Below are 25,593 nucleotides of genomic sequence, written 5' to 3'. Positions count from 1 at the left end.
TTAGTACATCAAGTTACACTAAATGAAAATCTAAAAACTGGAAAGCAGCTAAAAAAGTTATACTATAAAATTTAGTTAGTTAGTTTAGTACATTATGAAAATGAGAAATGCTGCCTTCAAAACTAGCTTTATAAAATAAATAAAATAAACTTTTAAATAAAATATTTTATTTAAGGTTTTCGTTAAAGCTGCAGTCGGTAACTTTTAACGCTCTAGCGGTTAATAAACAGAACTGCTTGCGTCTTGCGGAAGAACATTGTAGCCGGATCTACTTCTCTCTGTTTATGTCTATGAAGAATCACAAAGGTACTGGGTTAATCCGCCGCGGTATCCCCGAAGCAATCTAAAATAGTCTGAATATAAACACTTATTATAGGTGCACCCTAGTGATTCAGGACAAGCTAAAAACACGGTTTGGAAAATGGATTCATGGTGTACTCCCTTATTATATACATTTTGTATACTTTGAACACAAACAAAGTTACGGACCGCAGCTCTGATTGGTTGTTTCTTACCGGGAGCGATGTATTCCTGCAAATGGCAATAGGACACTGGGAGGAGCCAGAGGAGCTTGATTTTTTTCACAGATTATCTGTCTCATATTCTACTGTCAGGACATAATGACAGGTTTAACAAATGTGTAAAAAATACATTTTTAAAAAAGATACCAACTGCAGCTTTAACTATGACAAGTTGCTCAATTTGAGGTATCATATCATTGTCTAAGCAATCCAACTAACAATTTTCAGTAAAATTTAAGAAGGACGGACCTGAACCATCTCGCATCATCGTAGCAACTGCATAGCAATGCACAATCAATCACTCAGAGCACCTTAGCAACTGTATACAACGCCTTGGCAACCACTCACAACATTACGGCTTTATGCTGGTGAAGTTGCAGTAAAGTCTGCTTTTGCCATTAGAGTCATTGTTGATTTTAGTAATGAGAAAAATTCTATAAATGTTCTTGCCACATCGTGTGCGCCGTGGAGAGAGCACGACCTTTGCTTTGGCTTCATGTAGGATGTGATGTGGCACTGAAAGTGAATGGAAAAGCAGCTCATGAGGTTTGGGAGTGGCTGTGCCGTCTCTATGAAAGGTCCAATGCAGTGAAATGAGGCTGTGTGTGTGTTATTTTCAGATGTCTTTTGAAAATACTGAGAAATGAAACATTTATTCTGTCTTGAAACTCCCATATGGTCCTTTATTGTAAATCCAGGTCTTCTTCTAGTAATGCCAGCTGCAATGAGAGCCAGCAAGAGTCTAGATCATTCGTTCCATTTCATAATCAGCTCAACTGATATAGAATTCAGATGCATGAAAATTACAAATATGTGTAAAACTGAACTATTTTTTTTTTCCACTGATGCAATTGTTGGGCCGAACGAATATGAAAATCAAATCACTTTTTACTAGTGTTGTCAAAACGTTTAATCACATCCGATATAAAAGTTTTTATTTACATAATATATGTGTATATTTATTATGTATATATGAATACACACTCATGCAATATGTATCTTGAAAATATTCACATGTATTTACATGTATGTATTAATATTTATATAATAGATATTATAAATATATTTAATAAACAAATATATAACATAAAAAATTGCAATCAGATTTTTTTCTACCCCGAATCATTCAGCCCTTTAATACTCCATTGACAACTAAACAAAATTGTGAAAAATTATGAGGTAAACTCCAACATAGTTGTTTTAAGGCTCCTTGCAGTATTTATTTATTTTATTTATTTTATTTTACTGTTTTTGCTGAAATGAAATGCACACATTTCTACTTTATAGTTCATCATCATCATTATAATAATAATTTTATATAATTGAACCGGCCAAATTGCGTAGCTGTAAAATCAAGCACAGCAAACCAGAGCTCTTTTTAAAAAATGAGTTCATTCCATTAGTTAATTACAAATAACTTAATCATTAGTTTTTTACCCCCAAATCACTCAGTCCTAAAATAGCCCATCAATAACAGACAGAAATGATTAACAGACATTTTTGCAAGAATAACAGACCAAATAATCCTCCTTCAGCTGGGTAACACTAACCGAATAACCCAATGCCAGTGTTCGTGTGCTGTTTATGCCTCAAGCGCATCAAATATTTCAACCCACAAGTGTGCGTTTTCTGCCATTTCGCAGCTGTCTGATGGATTATCCTGAGAGAAGTGCATAAAAATAGCTCTTCCATGTTCATGTGGTAAAGGAAGTTGTTATATTATTCATTTGAGCTGGTGCATCTGGTTATGCAATCTTCATCCTCAACAGATGAATTCTCCCACAGATGCATCCTTCTCTTTAGTAGGCCATGAGTTCCTGTGGCTCAACAACCTATTATTATGTTGTGTTTTAAATGCACCAGCAACTCTCTTTTTCTATCTACAGTTGTCTGGACAGCAGTGTCTGCTACGACAGCGATGAAACCAACGCTCGTAGCATCTCCAGCCTCTCCAACCGCTCCTCTCCTCTCTCCTGGCGCCACGGACAGTCCAGTCCTCGTCTGCAGGCCGGCGATGCTCCGTCCTCAACGGGCAGCAGCTATGTGTCGGGCAGCAAGGCCTCGTCTCAGTACACCTCTCACACCATGCCTGCCCGCTGCTCCAGCCGCCTCAGCCACACGTCACGCAGCGACTTCATCGAAGGTCTGGACGCCGGAGACAGAGACCTCAAGTCTGGTTACCTGAGTGATTCTGATGTACACTGCAAGAGCCTTAATGATGACGACGATGACGACAATCTGGCCAATGGGTGAGTGTCTGCATGTGTTGCTTTGCTAAATATCTCTAGTTTAGTACACTCTATAAAAAGAAAGCTTCTAAATAGGGCTGGGCGATATATCTAACAATATTACCACGCGCATCTAATGAGTAAATCTGGTTCTGTGATTAGCATTAAATCACCATCACCTGCTTATAATTGGAGCAGCATTTAATAGACAGAACCGTAGATCACTTACAAGCTACGCAATATCGCGTTCATTATCCCAGATGAATCGCATTCGATAATGTATGCGATATTGCGTAGCTTGTAATTGATCTACGGTTCTGTCTATTAAATGCCGCTCCATTTGAAAGCAGGTGATGGCGATTTAGCGGTAATCAAGGAACCAGATTTACTCACTAGATGCGCGTGGCCATATTGTTAGATATATCGTCGCCCAGCCCTACTTCCAAAAGTAGGTTTTCATAGCGATGCAATAGAAGAATGGTTTTGGATTCCTCAAAGAACCTTTCTGTGAACTTTCGGTAAAAATTCTTATTGTGAAGAAGAACATCTCAAGATACTTTTTTGACAATAAAGAACCTTTTGTGCAGTTGAATAGTCATATGGATGTTAAAGGTTCTTCATCAATGTCAATAAAGAAGTGGCACTTTTGAGAGTATAAGAACCATTTTGGGTTCCAAAAGAACTTTTTAGTGAACAGTTCTTAATAGAAGCATTTGTTCCTCAATTTTGAAAAACCTTTTTCCACTATAAAGAGTCTGTGCAGTTGAATGGTTCCATGGATGTTTAAGGTTCTTCGTGGAACCATTGATGCGAATAAAGAACCATAAGTTTTGAGAGTGAACCATTTTTTTAAGACATTTTTGAATTTCAGTAAAATGTGCTTAGAACCATTTTTCTTCAGTTTAAAGAACATTTTAGACATCTAAAGAACCTTTTTTCATGATAAAGAAACGTGGAAATGTTTCACTGATGTTAAAGGTTCTTCATGGAACCATTGATACCAATAAATACAACTTTATTATTGAGATTGTACCATTTTTTGGAATCATTTAAGTTTTCAGTAAAAAAAAAAACACATTTTCCTTCAATTTAAAGAACATTTTTCCATTATAAAGAAACTTGGAAATATTCTATGAATGTTAAAGACTCTTCATGGAAATATCAATGTCAATGCAATCACTTTTAACAGTTCTTAAAATAAGAATTTGTTTCTCAATTTTGAGGAACATTTAAATAATCTAAAGAATATTTTCCTACTATAAAGAACCTTTTGTATAGTGGATTGGATCCATTAAAGATTCTTCATGGAACCATTGATACTAATATTTCAGTACAAAGCTCTTAACAGATTTTCTTCTTCTTCTTAATTTAAAGAACATGTTAAACATCTAAAGAACATTTTTCCATTATAAAGAAGCTTGTTCCATGGATGTTAGAGGTTCTTTCTGGAACCATCAGGGCCAGTGAAGAACCTTTATTTGTAAGAGTGAACTGGCAGACTTTATGAAGACATTCATAATGTGTTAATAATGTCATGAATGGGACTGTTATCCTGCCATGTAAGTACACTAGATTAAAAAGTCAACAGTGAGCAGGGCATCAAAGAGGGCTCATGCTAATGAGATGCCCTCCTCCTGGCACAGCTTCGTAGCATTACTACAGGACTCTCAGACATTTAAAAAGGATGCTCTAAAATGTATAAAACTTGTGTATTGGGGCTCAGTGCATAATATTTTCACTGCAGCTGTGAAATCTGTATAGACTTCAAAGTTTGGGGTTGGTAAGATTTTAAAAAATTTTTTGACTGAAGTCTCTAATGCTCTAATGCTTAAAATACAGTAAAAAAAAAAATATTGTTAAAATTTAAAATAACTGTTTTCAATGTGAATATATTTAAAATGTTAATTGATTCCTGTGATGTGCAGCTGGATTTTCAGCATCATTACACCAGTCTTCAGTGTCACATGATCTTCAGAAATCAGAATAATATGATGATTTACTGCTCAAGAAACATTTCTGATTATTAACAATTTTGAAAACACTTGTGCTGCCAAATACTTTTGTGGAAACTTTTTTTTCTTTGATGGATAGAAAGTTCAAAAGAACAGCTTTTATTTCAAAATAGAAACATATCTTTACTGTCACTTTTGATCAGTTTAATGCATCCTTACTATATAAAAGTATGAATTCCATAAAAAAAAAATATTCTAACCCTAAACTTTTAAACACCAGTGTGTGTTGACTGTCACTCTTGGTTCAGTTCAGTGATATTGATTATTAAGTATGGCAGATTGGAGGATGTGTTGTGAGCATCAGAAAGAGAAATTCTCAGCTTTATGCAAATGAGAAGCAAAGAAACATATTACTTCAAGAGAAGAAACATTGGTTGTATCCTATAGTAATGTATCATAAATACACAGCTGTGATCTCCATCATGCTCATGCATCATATTTTGTAAGAATGCTTCACTACTAGAGTTCCACTTTTTCTTTTTTAAATCAGCGTTCCAAAATTCTAAAGATTTCCTTCATTCATGGTATTATAGATCAAAGCACGTGTTGACATCTTCACTTCCCTTTTTGAACTGTCTCCAAAGCCAAACTTTTTCTGTGCAGCTTTAGCAGCGAACCTGCAACGTTTCAATGCATCCATTGCCATTCTGCAAGGTTGTCTCAGTTATATCATCTAACTCAATGATTTCATTGTAATATGCATGCCATAGTGACCTTGTGCTCCTCTTGGACTCGGTCAGCACGCAGCAGCAGGAGTGACAGAAGGTGTCTGCTCTGAACTCAGTCACCTTCAGATTTAAGGACCATAGCCACTCCTGTACTGGCCTCGATTGTCTTTCTAATTCCGCTTTTATTAGCAGAGAGTTTGAAGTTTTTAGCACAGCACACTTCTCGGTCACACCCCCCCGAATACAAACGTTGCACGCGTAGTGAGATGATGAAATCCAGGCCAGTTCTCTTGGGCGTGAATCTGGGCTTTATCTGGGAGGCTCATGCGGAGGGATTTAGCGAGTGCCGCATGATGGTGGGGTGATCAAACCCAGCCCCCGTTCAATGCAGTGAGAAGAGAGAGCGGGAGAAACTTACATAAGAGAACAGCGCTCAACAATACAGATCATCAGAGAGCTTTGGGTCAATTGAAGGAGCTGTGGCTTACATTATTGGGCTAGATTTATCCCTCCTGTTGTGTTTGAGTCAATTTGACCCACAATTAATTTTCAAACTGCTCGAAATACTGATTAAACAGTTTATTTGAGAGTACTTTGTATTAAGGATCATGGATGTGCATGCAAAGCTTCGACACATGGATGTGTTTTGGATAGGCTGTACAAATATTATGATTTTTAATGCAATTTTCCCAAAATCAACACTATATAATCACTAAAGAGTCAGGTAAAAAACTAAAACCTTTATTGTATTTTGTCAAACACTAAAATCTACAATAAAATATGAAATTTAAGACTCAAAGTATAAAAAATATAACAAAACAAAATAGAAAAAAAAAAAAAAACAAGGAATTGTTAAATTATTTCGCAGGTTTTGAATTCTCTAACAAGCTACAAGAGTGGGTTTCTGTTTTCACGTTAATAATTTTTTTTTTTGCAAATTGCATTGAAAAGTCCATTTGACCTCCAACACCAAAGTTGTTCTCCGTTTTCGAACACAGTGGGTTTGCACATGCAAACATTTAGATGTGTTGGTTAAATTGTACATAGTTGTCAAATTAACCTAACATTTTTAAAAAATCTGAAATTATAAGAATTTCCCTCATTTTTTTCTGCTTGCCATTAATCTAAAATAACACAGTTGCTGAACATTTAATAATAAAATTTTTAATTATATTAAAAAAAATATTTTTTGATGCATTAACTGAAACTGCATTCCCAGCATACTTTGCATAGGACTGAACTGGGAATGTAAATGTCTTATTTTAAAAGTGTTATTTTATGCGAGGAATAATTTAGTAAAAGCTAAACTATGTACATATTCACTTAATTCTACTTAAACTTAGTTATAAAATTTTCTTAAAATCTAAGTGTAAAAAATCTTAATTTAATTGCATTGTGATTTTAATTAAGCTCAGTGTATGTTTTTAGCTTTTTTTAACATGTTCATAATACATTTTTGTAGATTTTTGTAGCTTTTGACAGCGAGTGGCATGCTGGTGATTTGAGCAGAATAACTGCACGAGTTAATTCAGTGAGGACGAGTCTGGATGTGGTTACCATGGAGATAAACTGATGAGGAGATGGAGGGAAACGGTGAGGTTTTCCCTCACAGATGCTTCAGTCGCATTCGATCAATCCCATGTTCTTGTTGTTGCGAGTGTGCATGTGAATACATGTTAATATCATGGTACTTTTGATATGCAATATGAAATGACTGATTACTATACAAGACAACAGAAAGGCTGTGATTAGGTTGGAGGTTTGTGTGAATAAAAGTGGAGAAAATAGCACAGTTTAGCACATATCACATTTGCATGAGCTGAGCTGGAAGATGACAGTATATTCACTTTTGCTAGATAAGTAATCGTAGCTAAGAACTGGTTTGGAAGCCAGCTGCTGAAGTTTGTTGCTCCTCAGTTTACAAATATAGGCAAAAAGCTAAGACTGTAGTTAGACAGATAGCATGTATTGATTGTGTCTGGCCTTAGGCGAGCACATGTTAGCGTCTGTTGCTGTGTGCCTTTTTCCCCTGAGAGTGTCATTGGATAGTGACCCGTTCTGTTCTTGTTCATGGTCAAACTCATCCTGGCTATTTAATGGTAATGGAAAGTGATTTACTGATTTTCAAGTGCTATGTTTTTAAGACAAGTATCATGTTTTCCCAGCATTAAGACCAGCATTAGGGTAATTAAACATACTCCCACTCTCGCTAATGGAAAAATCTAATTTCTAATTATATTATATTATATTATATTATATTATATTATATTATATTATATTATATTATATTATATTATATTATATTATATTATATTATATTATATTATATTATATTATATTATATGCAAGTATAAGTGTATAAGTTATTCTAATTAAATATAAAATAGTCTAATTTCTTTCACATGAAAAATGTGTGTATTGTATTGTGTATATTGTATATACAATTACATTGAAAAATTATATTAAAAAATTTGAATTATTATTTGTTATTATATAAATTTGATGTATTAATTACTATATAAAATAATATATAATTTATTGTTTGAAAAAATCTAATTTATGTAAGTAGAAAAATATAAGTACTAAATGATATTCTATATTTTATATACAATTATTAAAAATATACAATATAATTTAGTACTTTAATTTTTATTAATTAAAATTTTACAAACTATTTTTAATTATTATTTTAAATGTATCATTAATAAAGTTAATAATAAAACAAAGTAAAACAAAATCATATATTTCCGTATAAAATAAATATTTGCATGGTAGTATTTTTGTTTCTGTTGAATCAATTTAAATTAACAATTTATAATTGTGCTATATATAAACATTTAGTTCACAAAATGAAAGTAAATCATGCATTTCATTGATGATATTTCGTTAATGGCAATTCCGTTAATGGCAAAGTGGTTGCAATCTTTTTATTTTAGCTATATTTAAATAAACTAATTTAGTTGATTAACTTTCAGAAAAAATATTTTATTTAAATGTAGCTAAAATAAATTGATTGCAACCACTTATCACACATTTTTTTTAGTAAATTCAATGAATCATTTTTTTTTCAATGCTCTTGCACAATGACGCTGCAAATAAAGCTTATGAAGGTTACTTTAACCTTCTTTGTATGATCTCATGTTCTGAGGTCTGAGTGCTGTTCCATGTTCTGGTCTCCATATGTCCCTCTGGTACAGATATTACGCTCTCATATTTCCCCCTAAAGCTTGAGCATACAGTACATACGAGAGGATGATTTCAGTGCTGATATTCCTGTTAGTTACACTGTCTCTGATGCTCAATGCTCCGAGATGCTGAAAGATCACAGGCTGAGCATCTTGACCTCAAAATGTCACAACAGCAGCACAACTACAGCAACATGTTTACATATTTGTATATAGTTGTATTTAGATGATCCTTTCTGCAAAAGGTATTTTTATTGGCCACTGGGTAAAAAGTGTAATAACTGATATTAGTAGTAGTATTACTTTATTGTTCACCCTAAGCTGAAAATCAATCTTTGGTCTCGCCATACAATCACAAAACAATTAACAATACACAACATCCAATAAATACATCTAACAACATCCACAATGACAAAATTAAAATATGCATTTCCTACCTCTCATTCAAAATACTTATTGCATTTGTTACGAAAGTTTGTTTATATATTGCTTTATTGGTGTTTTGTAATGACGACGTGATGTAATAATCCAAAAACATGATTCAAGGAGTGTGTTATGTCTCTTGTTATAATCAAAGCTTTTCTCTGAACAGCAATTTGGTATAACGGAGCGAATGACTTTAGCTTTTTATAAGTTACTCTTATAATTCTGTCTAATTTAACTTTATTGGCAGAAGTAACTCGTCCGAACCACACAGTTATATTATACCCTAAAACACTCTCAATTAAACCTGTATAAACTCTTTGCAACACAGCTTTGCTCACACAGTTTCCTTAAAGAATAGCCTTTGATTTGCTTTCTTACAAGAGCCACATTATCAGAGAAGTTCAATTTACAGTCAATCATGATTCCTAAATACTTAAAAGTCTTCAGTTTCAACAGTTTGATCACATAACATTATGTCTGTTAGAGGCTCTGAAAGATTTAAAATCAACTTACATTTATCAATAAAGAACTTTCTTCACACCATATTAGGTTTAGTTTTTATTTTCAGGTTCCTGATGTTTACTCTAAGGTATCTGCAGTAAAATATTTAAAGGGTTAAGGAATATCTTCGTCTGGTTGTCTGTGAACATGCAGCAGATGCAGCGGCGTCGGTGCATGGGCTGGGATGTGTTGCCATGGTAACCCCCATCATCCTGACTCTCGTTGACCCAGTGAAGCCGTGTGTGTGTGTCTGTGTGTGTGTGTGTGTGTGAGTGCAGACGGAAAATGGCTGCTGATGAACGGCTGCATGCCACTGATTCTGGATGTGCTAGTAATCAGTTCAGCAATGGCTTTCTTCCTGTTTCTTTTCAGGCAGGGTTTTTACGAGGCATTAGGAGTGCACATCACGTCTGCAAACTGCATTGGGATTTTAGCATAAATGCTTATTAAAATGAGGAGTAAAAAAGACATCTCTGCATTTCTTCCCTTCTCCAGCTTGTTTTCAATCTAGTTGTCTAATAAACCTGGCATTGTGTGTTACGATTATTGTCAGCTCTTTCATTGCTTTGTTCTTTTGTAAGTCGTTTTTGATAAAAGCATATGCACAAATGTAATGTTGCATAATGTAAGTATATAATTAATGTGTATTTACTGTTCATTTATTCTAAACCACTATAGAAAATAAACACTGTAAAAAAAAAAAAAAAAAATATATATATATATATATATATATATATATATATATATATATATATAATTTAACTGAAAGTATTGTAGAAATGCTTCAATGTTTACTTTTATATTTAGACAGTTTTAGTATGAAATAAATAATATTTTAAAATATTTTGTTGTTGTTTTCATTATTTTTATTTGTAATTATATGATTGAAAATATATTTAAGACAATGCCTTTCATCGAAAAGAATGAAAGGGTTTATAATAATATTAATTATTACTGTATAGAATGATATTTAAAAGCACAAAAGTAGTCATATAATTTATTTATATTTAAAAACTTTATTACTGAAATTATATTTTACAAAACAATAGATGTCATGGTAAAACAAAAAAATTTATTAAAATAACAGTAACATTTTTCATTACTTAAAAGTATGAGTCACTTTATGAGAATACAATATAATTAATTGTATTATTTACATTAATATTTAACAATACAATACCTGCAATTTTATGGTTAAATATTGTTAATATAATTTTTAATAATCAGTATTATCTGTGAGCATTGCATTACATTGAAAAAAGTTAATTTTGTTATTAATTATGTGCATTATAGAGTTTTTGTTTTTGATTAGTTTAGTGGTGTGTATTGGCCTGATGTCTGTGCATGTGTGTAATTAGAGAATCAAACTGATTTTTGCAGTTCAATTGACAATATATCATATTTACCATTTTAAGCTTAAATTATGGTCAACAATGTTACAACTCATACTGTGGCTTTAATAGTAAAGTTCTAGCAATCCCTAGCAACTACTAGCTAAACTTAGTTCAAGCTAAATGTATATGCAGTTTGTTAGAAATTCTAGACACGCAAGTATTTAGATATTTCCAAAACCTCATTCACAAGAAGCTTTCACAGGATGTAATCCATTAACCATAGGAGGAAAGATGAGCAGATCTCTGAGCATGTGGTCATCAGCTGTCCTTCAAACAAATAAACACACCGTAAGAACATCTGGAGAGGTGTATGGGGTCTTGAGGGGTATTATTGTAAGACTCCCATTACATACACACTCTCTATGTGTGGTCAGGCTGAATGCTGGACGCATCAGTAACTCTACTGCATCAGTCTTGAGCAGGACAGACTTCTCTGTGCTCATAACAGAGGGTGTGACGAGGTCTTACTTCACATGTTGTGACCCCTGCTGGAGACATACTGTAGCAGCAGAAGCCTTTAGTTTAAGTGCAAGCCTTTTTTATTTTTCAAGATGTGCAATGCAAAGCAAATGAGATTTTAAAACGTTGAGAAGTACAGAAGTATGTGAAATGCATGTGTGTGACGCACAGGTCGGTGAAATATTATAACAGCTTCTCTCTGCTGTGGGTGTCTGGTGTGGGTGTCAGTGAATTATCACTATTCTTAGGTTTCTGCTGTGCTGGTGCAGATCTGTGTGCTGTGCATTGACATGGAATTGCCGATAAATAAGTAAATAATTAAAGAAAGGTTTTATCTCCATGCAGAGATTTAAAATGAAATGGAGACTTTTACAGGAATAGTTCAACGAAAAAATTAAACATTTAATTTGCTGAATATCTTCCCTCAGACCATTCAAGATGAAGATGAGTTTGTTTCTTCATTAGATTTGCATTTCATCACTTGCTCACCAATGGATACTGTGCAGTGAATGGGTGCCGTCAGAATGAGAGTCCAAAAAGCTGATAAAAACATCACAAGTAATCCACACCACTCCAGTCCAGCGATTAACACCTAGTGAAGCCAAAAGCTTGTGTGTTTGTAAGATGTTTTTAACTTCAATCCATTGCTTCCGGCTAAAATACCAGTCCATAATCAATAATAATGCTAAAGTAATCCCATCTGAATCTGGATGATATCCACACAGATCAAGCACCATTTACAAGTCTAAAACAGCTCTAAAGAAATATGTGAGTGGATTTTAATGTGAGAGGACAACAGGAGATAAACTTTTCCACAGGAGGAAGCGTTATTATGCCGTAGATTATAGACTGTCACTATTTTAGCCCAAAGTAACAGTTTGAAGTTAAAAACACCTCAGTGGTGTATTTTTTTCTTACAAACATGCATCTTTTGGCTTCACAAAACATTTTTATGATGATGTGTTTATCAGCTGTTTGGACTCTCTTTCTGATGGCACCCATTCACTGCAGAGCATCCATTGGCAAGCAAGTGGTGTAATTTCTCCAAATCTGTTCCCGTGAAGAAACAAACTCATCTACATCTTCGACTGAGAGTGAGTACATTTTTGTGTGATTTATTCCTTTAGTTCTCATGTTTTTTCAAATAAAGCAGTCTATATTTCAAAAGAGAGATCTAGAGATGTACTCAGATTTGCTGAAATATAAAAATATGCAAATATGCAGAGATCCTAATATTGTCAGGGTTACTGAGGGAGAGGACCCAGATGCAGAGTGAACAAGGAACGTTTATTGACAAAAGACAAAGCACGATAGGAGGCAGTGGCTTGAACAGTCCAGACAGTAGGATTGGGTAGATGGGTAGACAGTGGAGCAGGCAGTTGGGGGGGATGACTGCCGAGGGGGGCTCTGGGTGACAACCGAGTGCAGGACTGTAGAGGAGGCTGTGCAAGGGACCAGACCACAACACCAGGAACCAAGGGCACTTGACTATAGAGGTATAGCCACACACGTCAGACCTCCAGGCGGGGAGACCCAGTAGCCAGGGAGAAGGCAGCGGGCAAGACAGGAACAGACAGAACTCACAAAACACTAGACAAGACTTAAGACAACATGAGAACAACAACAACAACTATAATAATAATAATAATAATAATAATAATAATAATAATAATAATAATACAAGGGCAAAAATCAGACAAGGGTGCTATGACCTAGAAACCAGATTAACTAGGGAAATAACCAAAGTAAACTAAAAAGGTAAAGAAACAAATACAAAAAGTTCTAGAAATAACTGGAAGACTAACCAAGAAAATAACTCAAAAGGGGAAAAATACTTTAAAGAACAAGTCAAACTTAAGTCAAATTAAAAGTGATATCCAAACAAAAAGAAACACTTAAACTAGACTAGAATAAGTGACAAGATAAACTTAAACTAACAAATACCAGACTTAAACTGACAAGGGAAAAACGCTATTAGTTTAGAACAGCTAGCACGCTAAGCAGACACTAACTCACACACAAAACGAACCGGCAAACACATGAGGGAAATGATCACAATAAAAGCATACAGAGACATGAGAAACAGGTGACAACACTCTGACTAATGGGGACTAAACAAGAGGGCGTGACCAGGGAAAACAAGGAGGTGGGACAAGAGGAGCACGTGGTAGACACAAGAGACACAACCATGTGCTCAGGCACAAAATAAACAAAGACACATTGAACAAAGACAGTACAGACAAGACTGTCAGGGCAGGATCCTGACAAATATGAACTCGAGAATTTATGCAAATGATCTGATCAGCTATCCATGCTCATTTTATAGCTCTATACACTGTATATTATTGTAAATTGACTCATTAGTGGATATTGTGTTACTAAAAACATTCAAGGAGAACCATTCGAGATGAAGTTGATGCCTAAGTGATTCATAACTGAGACATATCCTGAGCAATGATTTTTCTTCTGAACATGTGCATAGAAAGTGTATATCTCTTTTATTAATGTTCCAAGCTTGAGTTGCTGTATTGTGGTTTGAGATATTCACATAATTTGTTTCCAGTTCTGTGAACATAACTCACCATCTTACATCTTGATCTAACAGATGCTTTGTGTAAAAGACTTTCTAAAGCACTTTGTTACATAAAAGTCAGTCAATTACCACACAGTAACACGTGCATGGTGGAGCATTTGTTCATGCAAAAGTGGTTTGATGGGTTTGAAGTCATTTGATTTATAGTTTGACTGAAATCTTAATTTAATAATTGGGTATAAAGTGAATGATGTGTTATTCATGCACTGCATTGGTCTTAATCGCAGAGTTCAAAGTAGCCCAATGTAGTGATGTTATGCATTTATCATAATGCCAAACAACAGAAATAATTAGCTAATGCACAGAAGTAAGTGTTTTATAATACTCTGTGTTTTATTTTTTTACTGAAAAAACAATTGCAGTCTATTTTACTTCCATGTGTTTTAGATTATAACTACGGAGCCCCACACATGACATGCAAGAAAAAAATTAATAAATCATTCCCTCGAAGTACTTGAATGTGCACATGACTACTATTTCGTTCCCTTGATTTAAAGAATCATGCACACAATTTATAAATCGAGGTAACGAAATAGTAAATCATGCACACAATTTAGCATACTTTTATGCAGGACTCCGCTAAAACTGAAAAAGACAGTTCTGAATTTGAGTTTGCACTCCTTATTCTTAACTATTTAAACATTAGGGTATTGCATTGTGAGAAAAAAATATGAATATGCACATTTTTGTGATTTAAATGCATTTTTAGATTTAATGTCCTAATCTGAACTTTTATTAAGCCTTCAAATACATATTTATAGGGCTGTAAAGTTATTGTAAAGTAAATCAGTTTACTATTTGCGGAAACACGCTGTTTACACATTATGATTATCCATGCTTAGTAATCATGTGCATGCATAACCTCATGGCTAAAAGAGCACGGGCCACACACAGTGTGTTTGGTATAGATATCTGTGTGTATATGTGTAGACATGGTTCGGCACCACTGGAGCCACATGAAAGAAATGAATGACAGCAAACCATCCGAGCTTCATTTCACTCAGTAACGCGCTCACAGCTAATATATTCCTGCATTTCCCCGTCCTTCTCACGCTCACATGGTGCTCATTGAGTCTTCCCCCTCCAGACTCTGGGGTGAATGAAGCAGAAGCTCGGACATCAAAGGTGAACAGAGATAAAAGATATTCACTGTGAGTTTAGCCATCTGGAAAAGCCATTAAGGGGACTGTCATGGAAAGTTTGTGTGTTTCTGGCTTCAGCTGCTTCAGACACAGCCAGAAGTTTATCTCACCAGTATTTCAGTAGATGTGGGTGTTGTAAATCTAAAAGCTCAAAACATTTCCATAAATCTTGTACTGTATACTGTACATTGTAACAGGTACTCTGCTTGTGCTCTGTGATGATATGTTGATTTGATACACTACCATTCAAAAGTAAGATTTCTTATAAAGGCTGCGTTTATTTGGTAATACGGTAATATTGTGAAATATCGTTAACTTAAAATGTGTATATATTGTAAAATTTAATTGATTGCTGCGATCTAAGCTGAAATTTCAGTAAGACTGGAGCTATAGATTATTTTAGTAATTGAGTATTCTACCGATTATTCCAATGATTAATCATGTACTTAAGATAAGAAGTCATTTTTCTTTATTAAAGAGCAATGCTAAATATACAAGAGAAAATAAGATAGGTCTCTTAAAATAAACAACTAATTTGTTTCCTTTTCATAAAAATATACCATTTTATTGCTGAAATTGCATGCATTAATAACCATGAAAACTAAACCCATTTAATGCATTTACCATAAATAATTTCCAAGTTACAAACAAAATGCAAATACAAATGTATCACAAAAAAAAATTATATATATATATATATATGTATATATATATATATATATATATATATATATATATATATATATATATATATATATATATATATATATATATATATATATATATATATATAATAAAAATACAGAAATCAATTTATCTTGATTTTATTACAACTTAAAACTAAGGCATAAATATATATATATATATAGAGAGAGAGAGAGAGAGAGAGAGAGAGAAAGAGAGAGAGAGAGAGAGAGAGAGAGAGAGATATGTAAACAACAACAAATAAATACATAAAAATAATAATCATATCTAAACATTGCATTTATTTTGTGCAAATTAACTTTCAAGCCTAACTAAAGCTCAAGCATGACATAAGCCTTTACTGTCTTCTTCGAAGGATTTGTTGCTTTTGCAAGATGCAAAAATCAATGGACAGGAAAATAACTTGGAACAAGAACATGAGTCCAGATACAATTTCTAAACACATTTTTCTATAACATGAAATTAGTTATTTGGAGAATATACCCTCTTAAATGTCTCTTTGTGTGTGTGTATGGGGGGGGGGGGGGGATTGTCACAGAGAGAGAATGAGACAATCACATAAATGGCGCTTAGTCTTTCACAAAATATAGCTAAAAGGGACATCATAATGAGCATAAAAAAAAAAAAATTACCATATTTATTGACATTTGATTAATGTTTATTGGGTTGTGCATCAGTTATAATGGTCCGTGAGGAAACACAGTGTTCCATGTGTAGTAATGGACTAAACGAAGCATAGATTATTTTATTTATTCAAGTTACTGAAGGAATCATTTTAGCCCTAATTTTCAGCATCATTCCTCCAGTCTTCAGTGTCACATGATCTTCAGAAATCATTCTAATATACTGATTTGCTGCTCAAGAAACAATGTTTTATCAATGTTGAAAACAGTTGTGCTGCTTCATATTTCTGTGTAAACCATGTTTTTTCAGTATTCTTTGATGGATAAAAAAGTTCAAAAAGAGCATTTATTTGGCATACAGTAGAATGTTTTGTAACATTCTAAATATATTTACTGTCACTTTTGATCAATTTATGCATGAATAAATGTACGACCGCAAACTTTTAAATAGTAGTGCATGCAACATACTGAATGATTTCAATATTCATGTGCCAGGATTTACAGTATATGCTACTCCAACATACCTAAAAAAATACTGTCCCATTACATGCACAACAAAGTGTGCAATAACCATGAAGTGATGCATGAAGAATTATCAAAAGTTATGCTGTTTTTATAGACTATAATATTTGTGTATTTGAATGCATTATTTTATTAATTTTGTTTTAACTAGTAGGTTTACTAGTAATACTGGTATTAGTTATACTTTAGACAGATCATTTCAATGTATGCGAGTTGTGTGTGTGTGTGTGTGTGTGCGTGCGTGCGTGTGTGCATGTGTGTGTTCCATATATATATATATATATATATATATATATATATATATATATATATATATATATATATATGGAAGGTTTGATAGAAATGTTCTGCAGTCAGTAAGTGACTGTAAGTGCAGCAGTCGGTCGTCTTCATCAGGTCCAGCAGTAACGCATCTGTACTGGCTCTCGCTGGACGCTGCTGCACATCTGGATGTGATTACAGCTGTCCGGGAGGTGGGGGTGTTTGACGGGGGTGTTGCCTGTGTGAGAGGGACTCCTGGTCTCAGGCGGATAGTTTCTGTGGATGTGAGTTGGATTAAGCGTGAACAAAGACAGGATAACTGTGCGTGATTCATCAGCGATGAATGAGGGATTCGCGCGCAGGGAGTTTCGCCCTCTGACGACATCCGCGTGTCTGAACAGGACCATGTTCTTTTCAAAGTAAGTAAAGTTTTTTTTTTTTTTTTTGGCAATTATGAAAGGAAAAAACTTTGCCAGCAATATTTTTTTCTTTTACTAGTCCCCTGTTATTTTAAAGGATTATCAGTTGTGGACACTGTTCTGTATTACTTACAGTTCTATATTCTGATTGGATGAGTTGCGTTGGAAGCATGCGCGTAATTTGCAGGGGGGTTAGGGGGGTCATGACCCCCCCAAAAATCAGATCCAACTAATATAACCCCCTCAATATCATCAAACCATTCAGATTAAAATAATATGAAATATTCAGAATAAATACTTTTGTTCGTTTTCTTTATTAATTTCATTTGCCAGCAAGAAAGATAGTATCATATTTTAAATAATCTGTAATGTACCCCCCGCCCCCCGCACCGACTACTTGGTATTATCCAACCGGCTTTCTCTACCAAGTTTGTTCACTATTTTGCGCAGTCCCTGGGATGAATGGGTGGAAAAAGCTGACGAAAAGATGAAAAGGACACTGAAAGGCAGCCAGACAACAATTTTTCATTGTTTGTCGACACCAGCCAAAAAAAAAAAGAAAAGAAAATCCTGACCAAACGGAGGTACCCCGCTAAATTGGCTGTTAAGTTAGCTGAGCGTTTCTCAAAGTGTGGGGAGTAGATACATGACAAACATGTTTTTTCTAATTACTTTATTTATTGACCATACACTCAAAACAAAACAAAGACACATTTATATGTAAGCCTTACTTAACCTTTTCACACGTAAGTTTAAAAGTTTTTCAAGGCGACCGTTATTGATCGTAGTATCGCTTTATGGTTCCCATGGAGACGAATCATTCATTGCTTGTCAGCGCTGATGACTGATGATCTGCTTTTATTTCCTTTTTTATTCTAATTTCACAAATTTGTTAGCTATAGCAGGATATATCTGATATTCCGATTGTCAAATATGTGCAAGTGGATGTGTTTTGTTGTTCAAACACCTTTATAATGTTCGCGTTAATTGAGTTGTATGCGCAACGTATTTTAGGTATCTATCTTATTAAAATACCTAAAAAATTACGTAACGTTAAATTATTATTAGGAATTTACCACCTCCGGTTCAATTTGAGATGATTATAATATATTATAATATATATAATTTTTTTTTTTTTTTTGGCATGGAGTTTGCAAAGTGACAAAATGAATCAAAGCACAACTAAGGTTAACGTCAGTCCACACTTGTATTTTCTCAGTTTCTGAATTTGATGTTATCAGAGGCTAAATGCAAACACAATTATTATAATTTTTTTAATCTACTTTTGAGTCTTATTTCTTCCAAAGTGATAATATATTTGCACTTTCATTTTCTCTATTTGAAAGTTTAATGCTGTTATTTTTGTTTTTGTTATCATGCTGTTTTGTTGACTGGAGTTGGCTGGCTAGATGTTGGTTTGCCAGTGTCCTGTGAGGTAAAGCCAAAGGGTGCCAGGGACTGTGTAGAACCAATGTCACTGTATTGTAACTTAAGTTGATGTTTGCTCCAATAGAGTCACCCGTTTTTTTTTTGTTTTTTTGTTTTGGGGGGGGGGGGGGTGCATAATTAAATTATGCAAATTAGTATGTTACCTTTTACACAAGAAAATTATTCAATAAATTAATTAATTAATAAATATGCCGCAAGTTTAACCCCCCCAATGGTAGACCCAAAGTTACGCCCTTGGTTGGAAGCCAGTGTAAACAAACATGTGAGCACACATTATAGTCGAATGCTTATAGTTGCAGCCTACAGTTGCTCATTAACCATGTTACTTGGTGGAATAATTGCTTATTATTAATAATATTAATATTAAAATAAACATCACTGGACATTAGTGTCTTTTTGTACAAGTGTGTTTTTGGTATAGTTTATATAATAATATAATTTTTGCTATTTTGAAATAGTTTTTTTTAATTTTCAGTTTTCACTTAAATTTTAATTCATGTTTTAGTAATTTTGTTGTTTTAATGATTTCGTTTTTTAGTAGTTTCTGTTTGACTTTACCTTTACAATTACATTTTATACTTACAATTTTATTAAGTATTATATTTATAATAATGTTATTATTATATTATAATATTTATATTGTATTTATATTTAAATTATATATTTATTTATTTTTTATTTACTTTTTGTATTTTATTTGAGGTTTTTGTATTATATTTAATAACAATAACATACTGTTGCTTTTAGTTTACATTTTAGTAATTGTGCTTCTGTCATTTTAATTAATCACTTACATTTTATTTATACATATACTTATTAAATATTTATATGTTATGTATATTTACATTTTATATATTTTTTTTTTTGCATTTTATTTATATTTTAAGTTTTTAATTATATTTAATAGTTTTAACAATAACTGCTGATTGTAGTTTACATTTTAGTAATTGTGCTCTTGTCATTTTTTATGAATAATTTACATGTGATTTATTATTTAATATACACATACTTATTTTATTTTGATATATATTTTTATTTATTTAATAGTTTAAGTTAACAAAACCAATGCTGCTGATGTAAGACAGTGTGTATTTCTGTATTAATCATATCGTAGTGCATATGCCATCTTGATAATTCTCTTCAAAGAAGAAACCGGGCGACTCTTATTAGTTAGAGACAAACCAGAAACTGTAACACCAACCTGCAAGTGCATGTTCATGTTTACAGAGGTCAAGGTCAAGTCTTGAGCTGCTAATTAGGACTTCCAAATGTCTACAAAGGCTTTTCTTCCTTTTGAAGTGTAAGGATATTGTATTAGTCAGTTCACTGTTGGAGTAACCGTGCTTGTTTGAATTGGTCACCTGGTAAATAGCTCAAGACTCGACATGATCCTTCTTCCCCCAGTGTATTGTGTCACTAGTGGATTCTATCCATTTTCTCTCCAATATGGGTGTAACTCATTTGGGAGGAGAACATAACTGCTTAATATTTCAAGCCCAACAAAACATCCCCACCCAAAGTCATTTTTTTATTTTATCACCGTGAATACAAATGAACCAGCCAACTTGAACTGTAGCCAGGAATAACAATGCGTTAAGATTCTGTCATCAAATATTGGTCTTCTAGTCAAACTGAGCTGAATAACTTCACATGCACAAGACCCCAAAGGAGCTGTGAGAGAGAAACCCAAATATACTAGACTAAGTTATTTAGAGGTTTTAGTTTCTTATCGCATAGATTTTACTCAGGCTCCCTGTATTTAGTAGTTATGAACACATTATTAGAGAAACGAGCACCTTTTGTCTCCAAGCGTCTCATTATCAGACTCCTGACCATTGTCAGAAAGATTAGTCCATTTATATATCAATTATTTCTCACACAGACTAAATATATAGCAACCGTTTTGTGCATTTGCAGAAAATATAGCGTTACTTAATACTGGAAATAAATGTTTCCAGTATTTAAGGTGTTTTATGGTGCATTTTCTGTTATTTGATTAATGTCAAGTGCATAATTTTTTTTTTGTGTGTGTGTGTGTTTTATCTTGGTGTGCACCATGCATCTATGTGTGATTATTGGCCATGTGACAGTTTATGATTCATCGTTTAGCTTTGTTTTACCACCTGTATTATTATCATGAAGGTTAACAGTACATTTTAAGGTTAAAAGTAGATTCGGCTACTTCAAGTAGATTGGTATATATATTAACATTAAATCATTTTAGGAAATATGTGGTTCTATAGGTTGACAAACAGTGGGTAAACAGTCACAAATATGCCTTCTTGTAATACCTGTATCATTGTCACAGTCAGAGCTTTACTGTAAATAGGACATTTTTTTTTACAGTGTGCACTGTAAAGCTGCTAAAGAAACTAGCTGTACTTCTTACGTTGCATTTCTTTTTCCATTTCAAACTCGTACCTTTTGGGCTGTGTTTTCTCAGCAGCTGTGATGAATGATTTCCTGAGTTATTTGGCGTTTTCCACTGAATGTTCGGATGAGATTGATGGCACCGTTGCCCATTCTGGAGACCACAGCGGTTCCTCATGAACCGTCCCTCAGCCCAGTATAGAGACAGAGAGCATTTCCTGAGAGAGGGAACATTTTATTACTGAGAGTGAGTCTGATGAAGCAAAGTTTCCTCGGCCCTGTTCTGTGCTCAGACATCAGTCACAGATAATGTCTGTATGTTTGAGCTTCGGCTAAATGCACTCATCTGCAGCGGCATTTTAGTATAATTTATATACTACAGTATTATAGTATTTATTCATATTTTGAATTAGCTTTATTTTTGTAATCTTATTTTTAGTATGTTTGTAGCTCTATATATACCTTTATTCTCTTTTCTCTATTTTGGCTTTAATTAATTTTTATTTCATTTTTAGTAATTGTAATACTTCATCTATTAATTCAGTTAGTTGTTAAGTCAACATTTCTAATTTCCGCCGATTTTTCAAAGATTTTTCTTAGCCATCTGACATACTATATTTTATTTAAATTTTTTAAATTAATTTTTCATGACTTTTTTTACTTAAAAGCATACATTTTTATAGGCTTTTATTTGTATTCATTTTTAAAAATCTTTTTAAGTTAACATTTTTCTAATTTTAGTTATTTGCCAATAAAACATTTCAAATTATTTTGTTTTTCATGTTTTTCTTATCAAATATTAATCATATATTTATATTTTATTTTAACTTCAAACAAGTTAAAACTGGTTAAAACTGGCCTAGTACACCTTAGCAATGCTTTAACCTTCTTACAATGAGTTTTTCACATGGCAACCCATTTGTATTTTAAATTAAGTTCATTTTAGATTTTTTTTAAATAGTTTTTGTTTTTATATTTTAGCTTTAATACATTTTATTTTATTTTATTTATATTATTTTTATTGTATTTTATTTATGTATACATATTTTTTTTTTTTTTTATTTTATCTTAGTGCATCAATTTTACTTCAATTAGTTACCAGCGCTTCAAATTGATATTTATTTTTCTTATTAGTTTTTGCATTAAATACATTTTTTTTTACATTATTCTTTAAGTGATGTAATATTTATTTTGTATTTTAATGCAATTTAAATACATTTAAAGCAATCTTTTTATTTTCAATTAATAAAAAGATTTTTAAGTTTTATGATTTTTGCATGTCTTATATTCTTTAGAAAATGTAAAAATCTAGTCATTGACTTGTTCTTTGGTCTTCTCATCATGTTATATCTCAATCACAATTCCCATGTAAATGAAGCTAAAACTAGCTGACACAGACTTTGGCTGACTTTTGGCTCCAGTGTGCCACCATTACATTTCAAACTGGTGGAAATAGAAACTGATGTGGAAAAGAAAAGCATTAAGAAATGTCTTTGCGGGAGTCGTCTCTAACCGTTGAGACATGTAGGCAAGTTCGTTCTCTCCCCTCTGTGCCGCACAACCTGTAATTAGCACAAATTGCTGGCTCCTTAAGTTGTTCTTCCGAACATCAACAAGCCATTTTTGTCCTCTGATTCTTTGGCACCCATTATTCCCTTCTCCATCTCCGTAGACTCTGCTGAGTCGGGAACCACAGAGTACTTCAGACCCAGCGTGATGAGGATAGAGACGGAGGTTCATTACTAACATCCCACGTGTGTCATCTGCTTAAACGTTCTTCAGTGGCTCTTTAAACACCTTCTGTTCAGAAAGATGGTCCAAACGCATCTTTCACTGCATCCATCAGTATATTTTATCCCTTTGATTCAAGAATTATAAAATTACTGAACAATAAAAAAAAAACAGTTTTTAAAGAATGAAGTTTTTAAGAGTTAAAATTTGGATTTCTTTTTACTTTTATTTCCAGATGTATTCATAATATATATATATATATATATATATATTATGAAATATATATATATATTTTTTTTATATAGAATAAAATCTTTTCTTCCTATTATTATTTTGAGAGAATTATACTGTACATCTGTTTTCTACATGTTTTTACTTTATCGAGGACGTAATTTTTTTTAAAAGTTTTTTTTTCTTTTTCTTTTTTATTATTTTGTGAGTTAAACACTCAATTACTTTACTATTTTGTTTTTTGTTATAAAGAATTTATTTATTTAACTAATTATTTGTTTGTTTGTTTGTTTGTTTGTTCACTTTTATTTTTAATTAATTTAAAATCAATTTAATATTCATATTTTTTTTTTCTTTTTTTGTCTACTTTGTTTTTTCTTTTCATTTTTTTTACTATGAATATTGCAGAAATGCCAGTCTTGGAAATGCCAGTATTTTTTATTATAATTTTGAGACAATTATACATATTTTTTACTTTTTATTAGGAATGTGATTTTGGTTTTATTATTATTTTAAACATCCATTTATTTCAGTGTTTTTACTTATGAGCAATATAATTATTCCCAATCTTTTTTTTTTCTCTCTTTTATTTGGATAAAGTGAAACATTTGTTTATTTAATCATTCTCAAGAATATAATCAAGAATGTGATCATTCCCAAACTGTATCTCACTTTAAAGATTTATATTTTGAGAGTTTTCCAAATCTATTTACAAGAGCAGATAGTGTAGATGTTGGAGCGCTACTTAAAACCTCACAACTCATTGTATTTATTTTAGATCAGAAAACACAATGACATCTAAAGAGGAGAGTTTGAAGAGGAATGGCTTATATACATATGTATGTTTCAGGCCTAAATCACATTTTGTCATGCAAGACTGAAGATGAATCATTATGATCCTAGTGTGGCTTTCCCTCTTTCAGAACAGATGGACAAACCCCAAAGCCGTAGCGTTTGCCAGAAAAAAAAAAAAAAACATTCATAGTTAAGACACTAATGCTTTGCCATTTGTAAACTCACTGACCTTAAGAACAATGCATTTATTTTAAACCTCTTCAATCACTACCCATCATTCTTCAACAACACATGCATCTACATCCCTTCCAATGTTTTTTGGGGAGTAAACGCAAGCCAGAACTGAGCTTGTGTGGTAGAGCGAGTCTCTGGTCGTATGGTGAAGACATCTGTGCCATCACGAGACCCTGCTGTCTGTTCGTGGGTCAGGTAATGGAGCAGAAAAGTTCTCACAGGAAAGACAAGTGACAAATGATTTCTCTGATCACTGAGGATCTTAATGGTTTCAAATAATGATCTTAATGGAGATCAAATGATGCGACTGTGATCTTTCTTCTTCAGTTTCAGGAGAGGTTTGCTCTGAAAGCTGAGTTCCAGTATGAATACAAAAAATAAACAAATATTTGTGACTTTATATCTCATAATACCCATAATAATTTCCCTTAGTTTTAAGAACAAGTCAGAATTGTGAGACATAAACTAAAAATTGTAAGATATAAACTCAATGTTTGAACAACTTCTGTGGTGAAAAAAATAATATTAAAAATCATTTGAAGAGATTTAAACTCTTCTGAGAGATGTTAACTTATGATTATGAGTTTAGAACTTGAAAATGCACAATTTGTCAAATATAAATTCACATTTGAGAGAAGAAAAAACAGATTTGTGAGATAAAAACTCACAATTACCTTTTTTTTAAGTTAAACTCAGAACTCTCAGAAAAAAAAGTAAACATTGTGAAACACTGTAAAGTTGTAATTACAGGTTTAGGACTTATAATTTTGAGATATGATCTCACATTTCTAAAAAGAGAGAAGAAGAGTAGGAACTGTGAGATAAAAAGTCACGATTTTTATATTGAAAAAAAACATGAATTGATGAGAAAAAAGTCAGAACTGTAAGGTAAAAAAATTCATAAATACCTTTTTAATTTTGTTATATTCTGTGGAGGAAAAAAAATGTCAATTGCAAGATGTTAACTAAGAATTACCAGTTTTATAATTCACAATTATGCGTAAAAAGCTCAGAATTGTGAGATCCAAAAATGCAATTATGTTTTTGATATTTTTATTTGCTGACACAAATGACTTTCCATCGAAATCCCTAAGTGAGAAAAAAGTCATACATTTTTTCAGTCC

The 25,593-nt window shown here is 32.8% G+C and overlaps 1 protein-coding gene across 3 annotated transcripts in view; it reads left to right on the top strand.

Annotated features, from left to right (window-relative positions):
- Nucleotides 1-25,593, top strand: part of nav1b (neuron navigator 1b) — an 80,690-nt gene that overhangs the window by 12,821 nt on the left and 42,276 nt on the right. For all 3 annotated transcript variants that reach the window (XM_052559710.1, XM_052559709.1, XM_052559711.1), the window contains one exon: nt 2,408-2,770. In XM_052559710.1, coding sequence (XP_052415670.1) covers nt 2,408-2,770 — 363 coding nt within the window. The remainder of the gene's footprint in view (nt 1-2,407; nt 2,771-25,593) is intronic.

This window comes from Carassius gibelio, chromosome B6, assembly GCF_023724105.1.
Source record: "Carassius gibelio isolate Cgi1373 ecotype wild population from Czech Republic chromosome B6, carGib1.2-hapl.c, whole genome shotgun sequence".
Classification (NCBI taxonomy): Eukaryota; Metazoa; Chordata; class Actinopteri; order Cypriniformes; family Cyprinidae; genus Carassius; species Carassius gibelio.
This window is presented reverse-complemented; position numbering and strand designations above follow the sequence as displayed.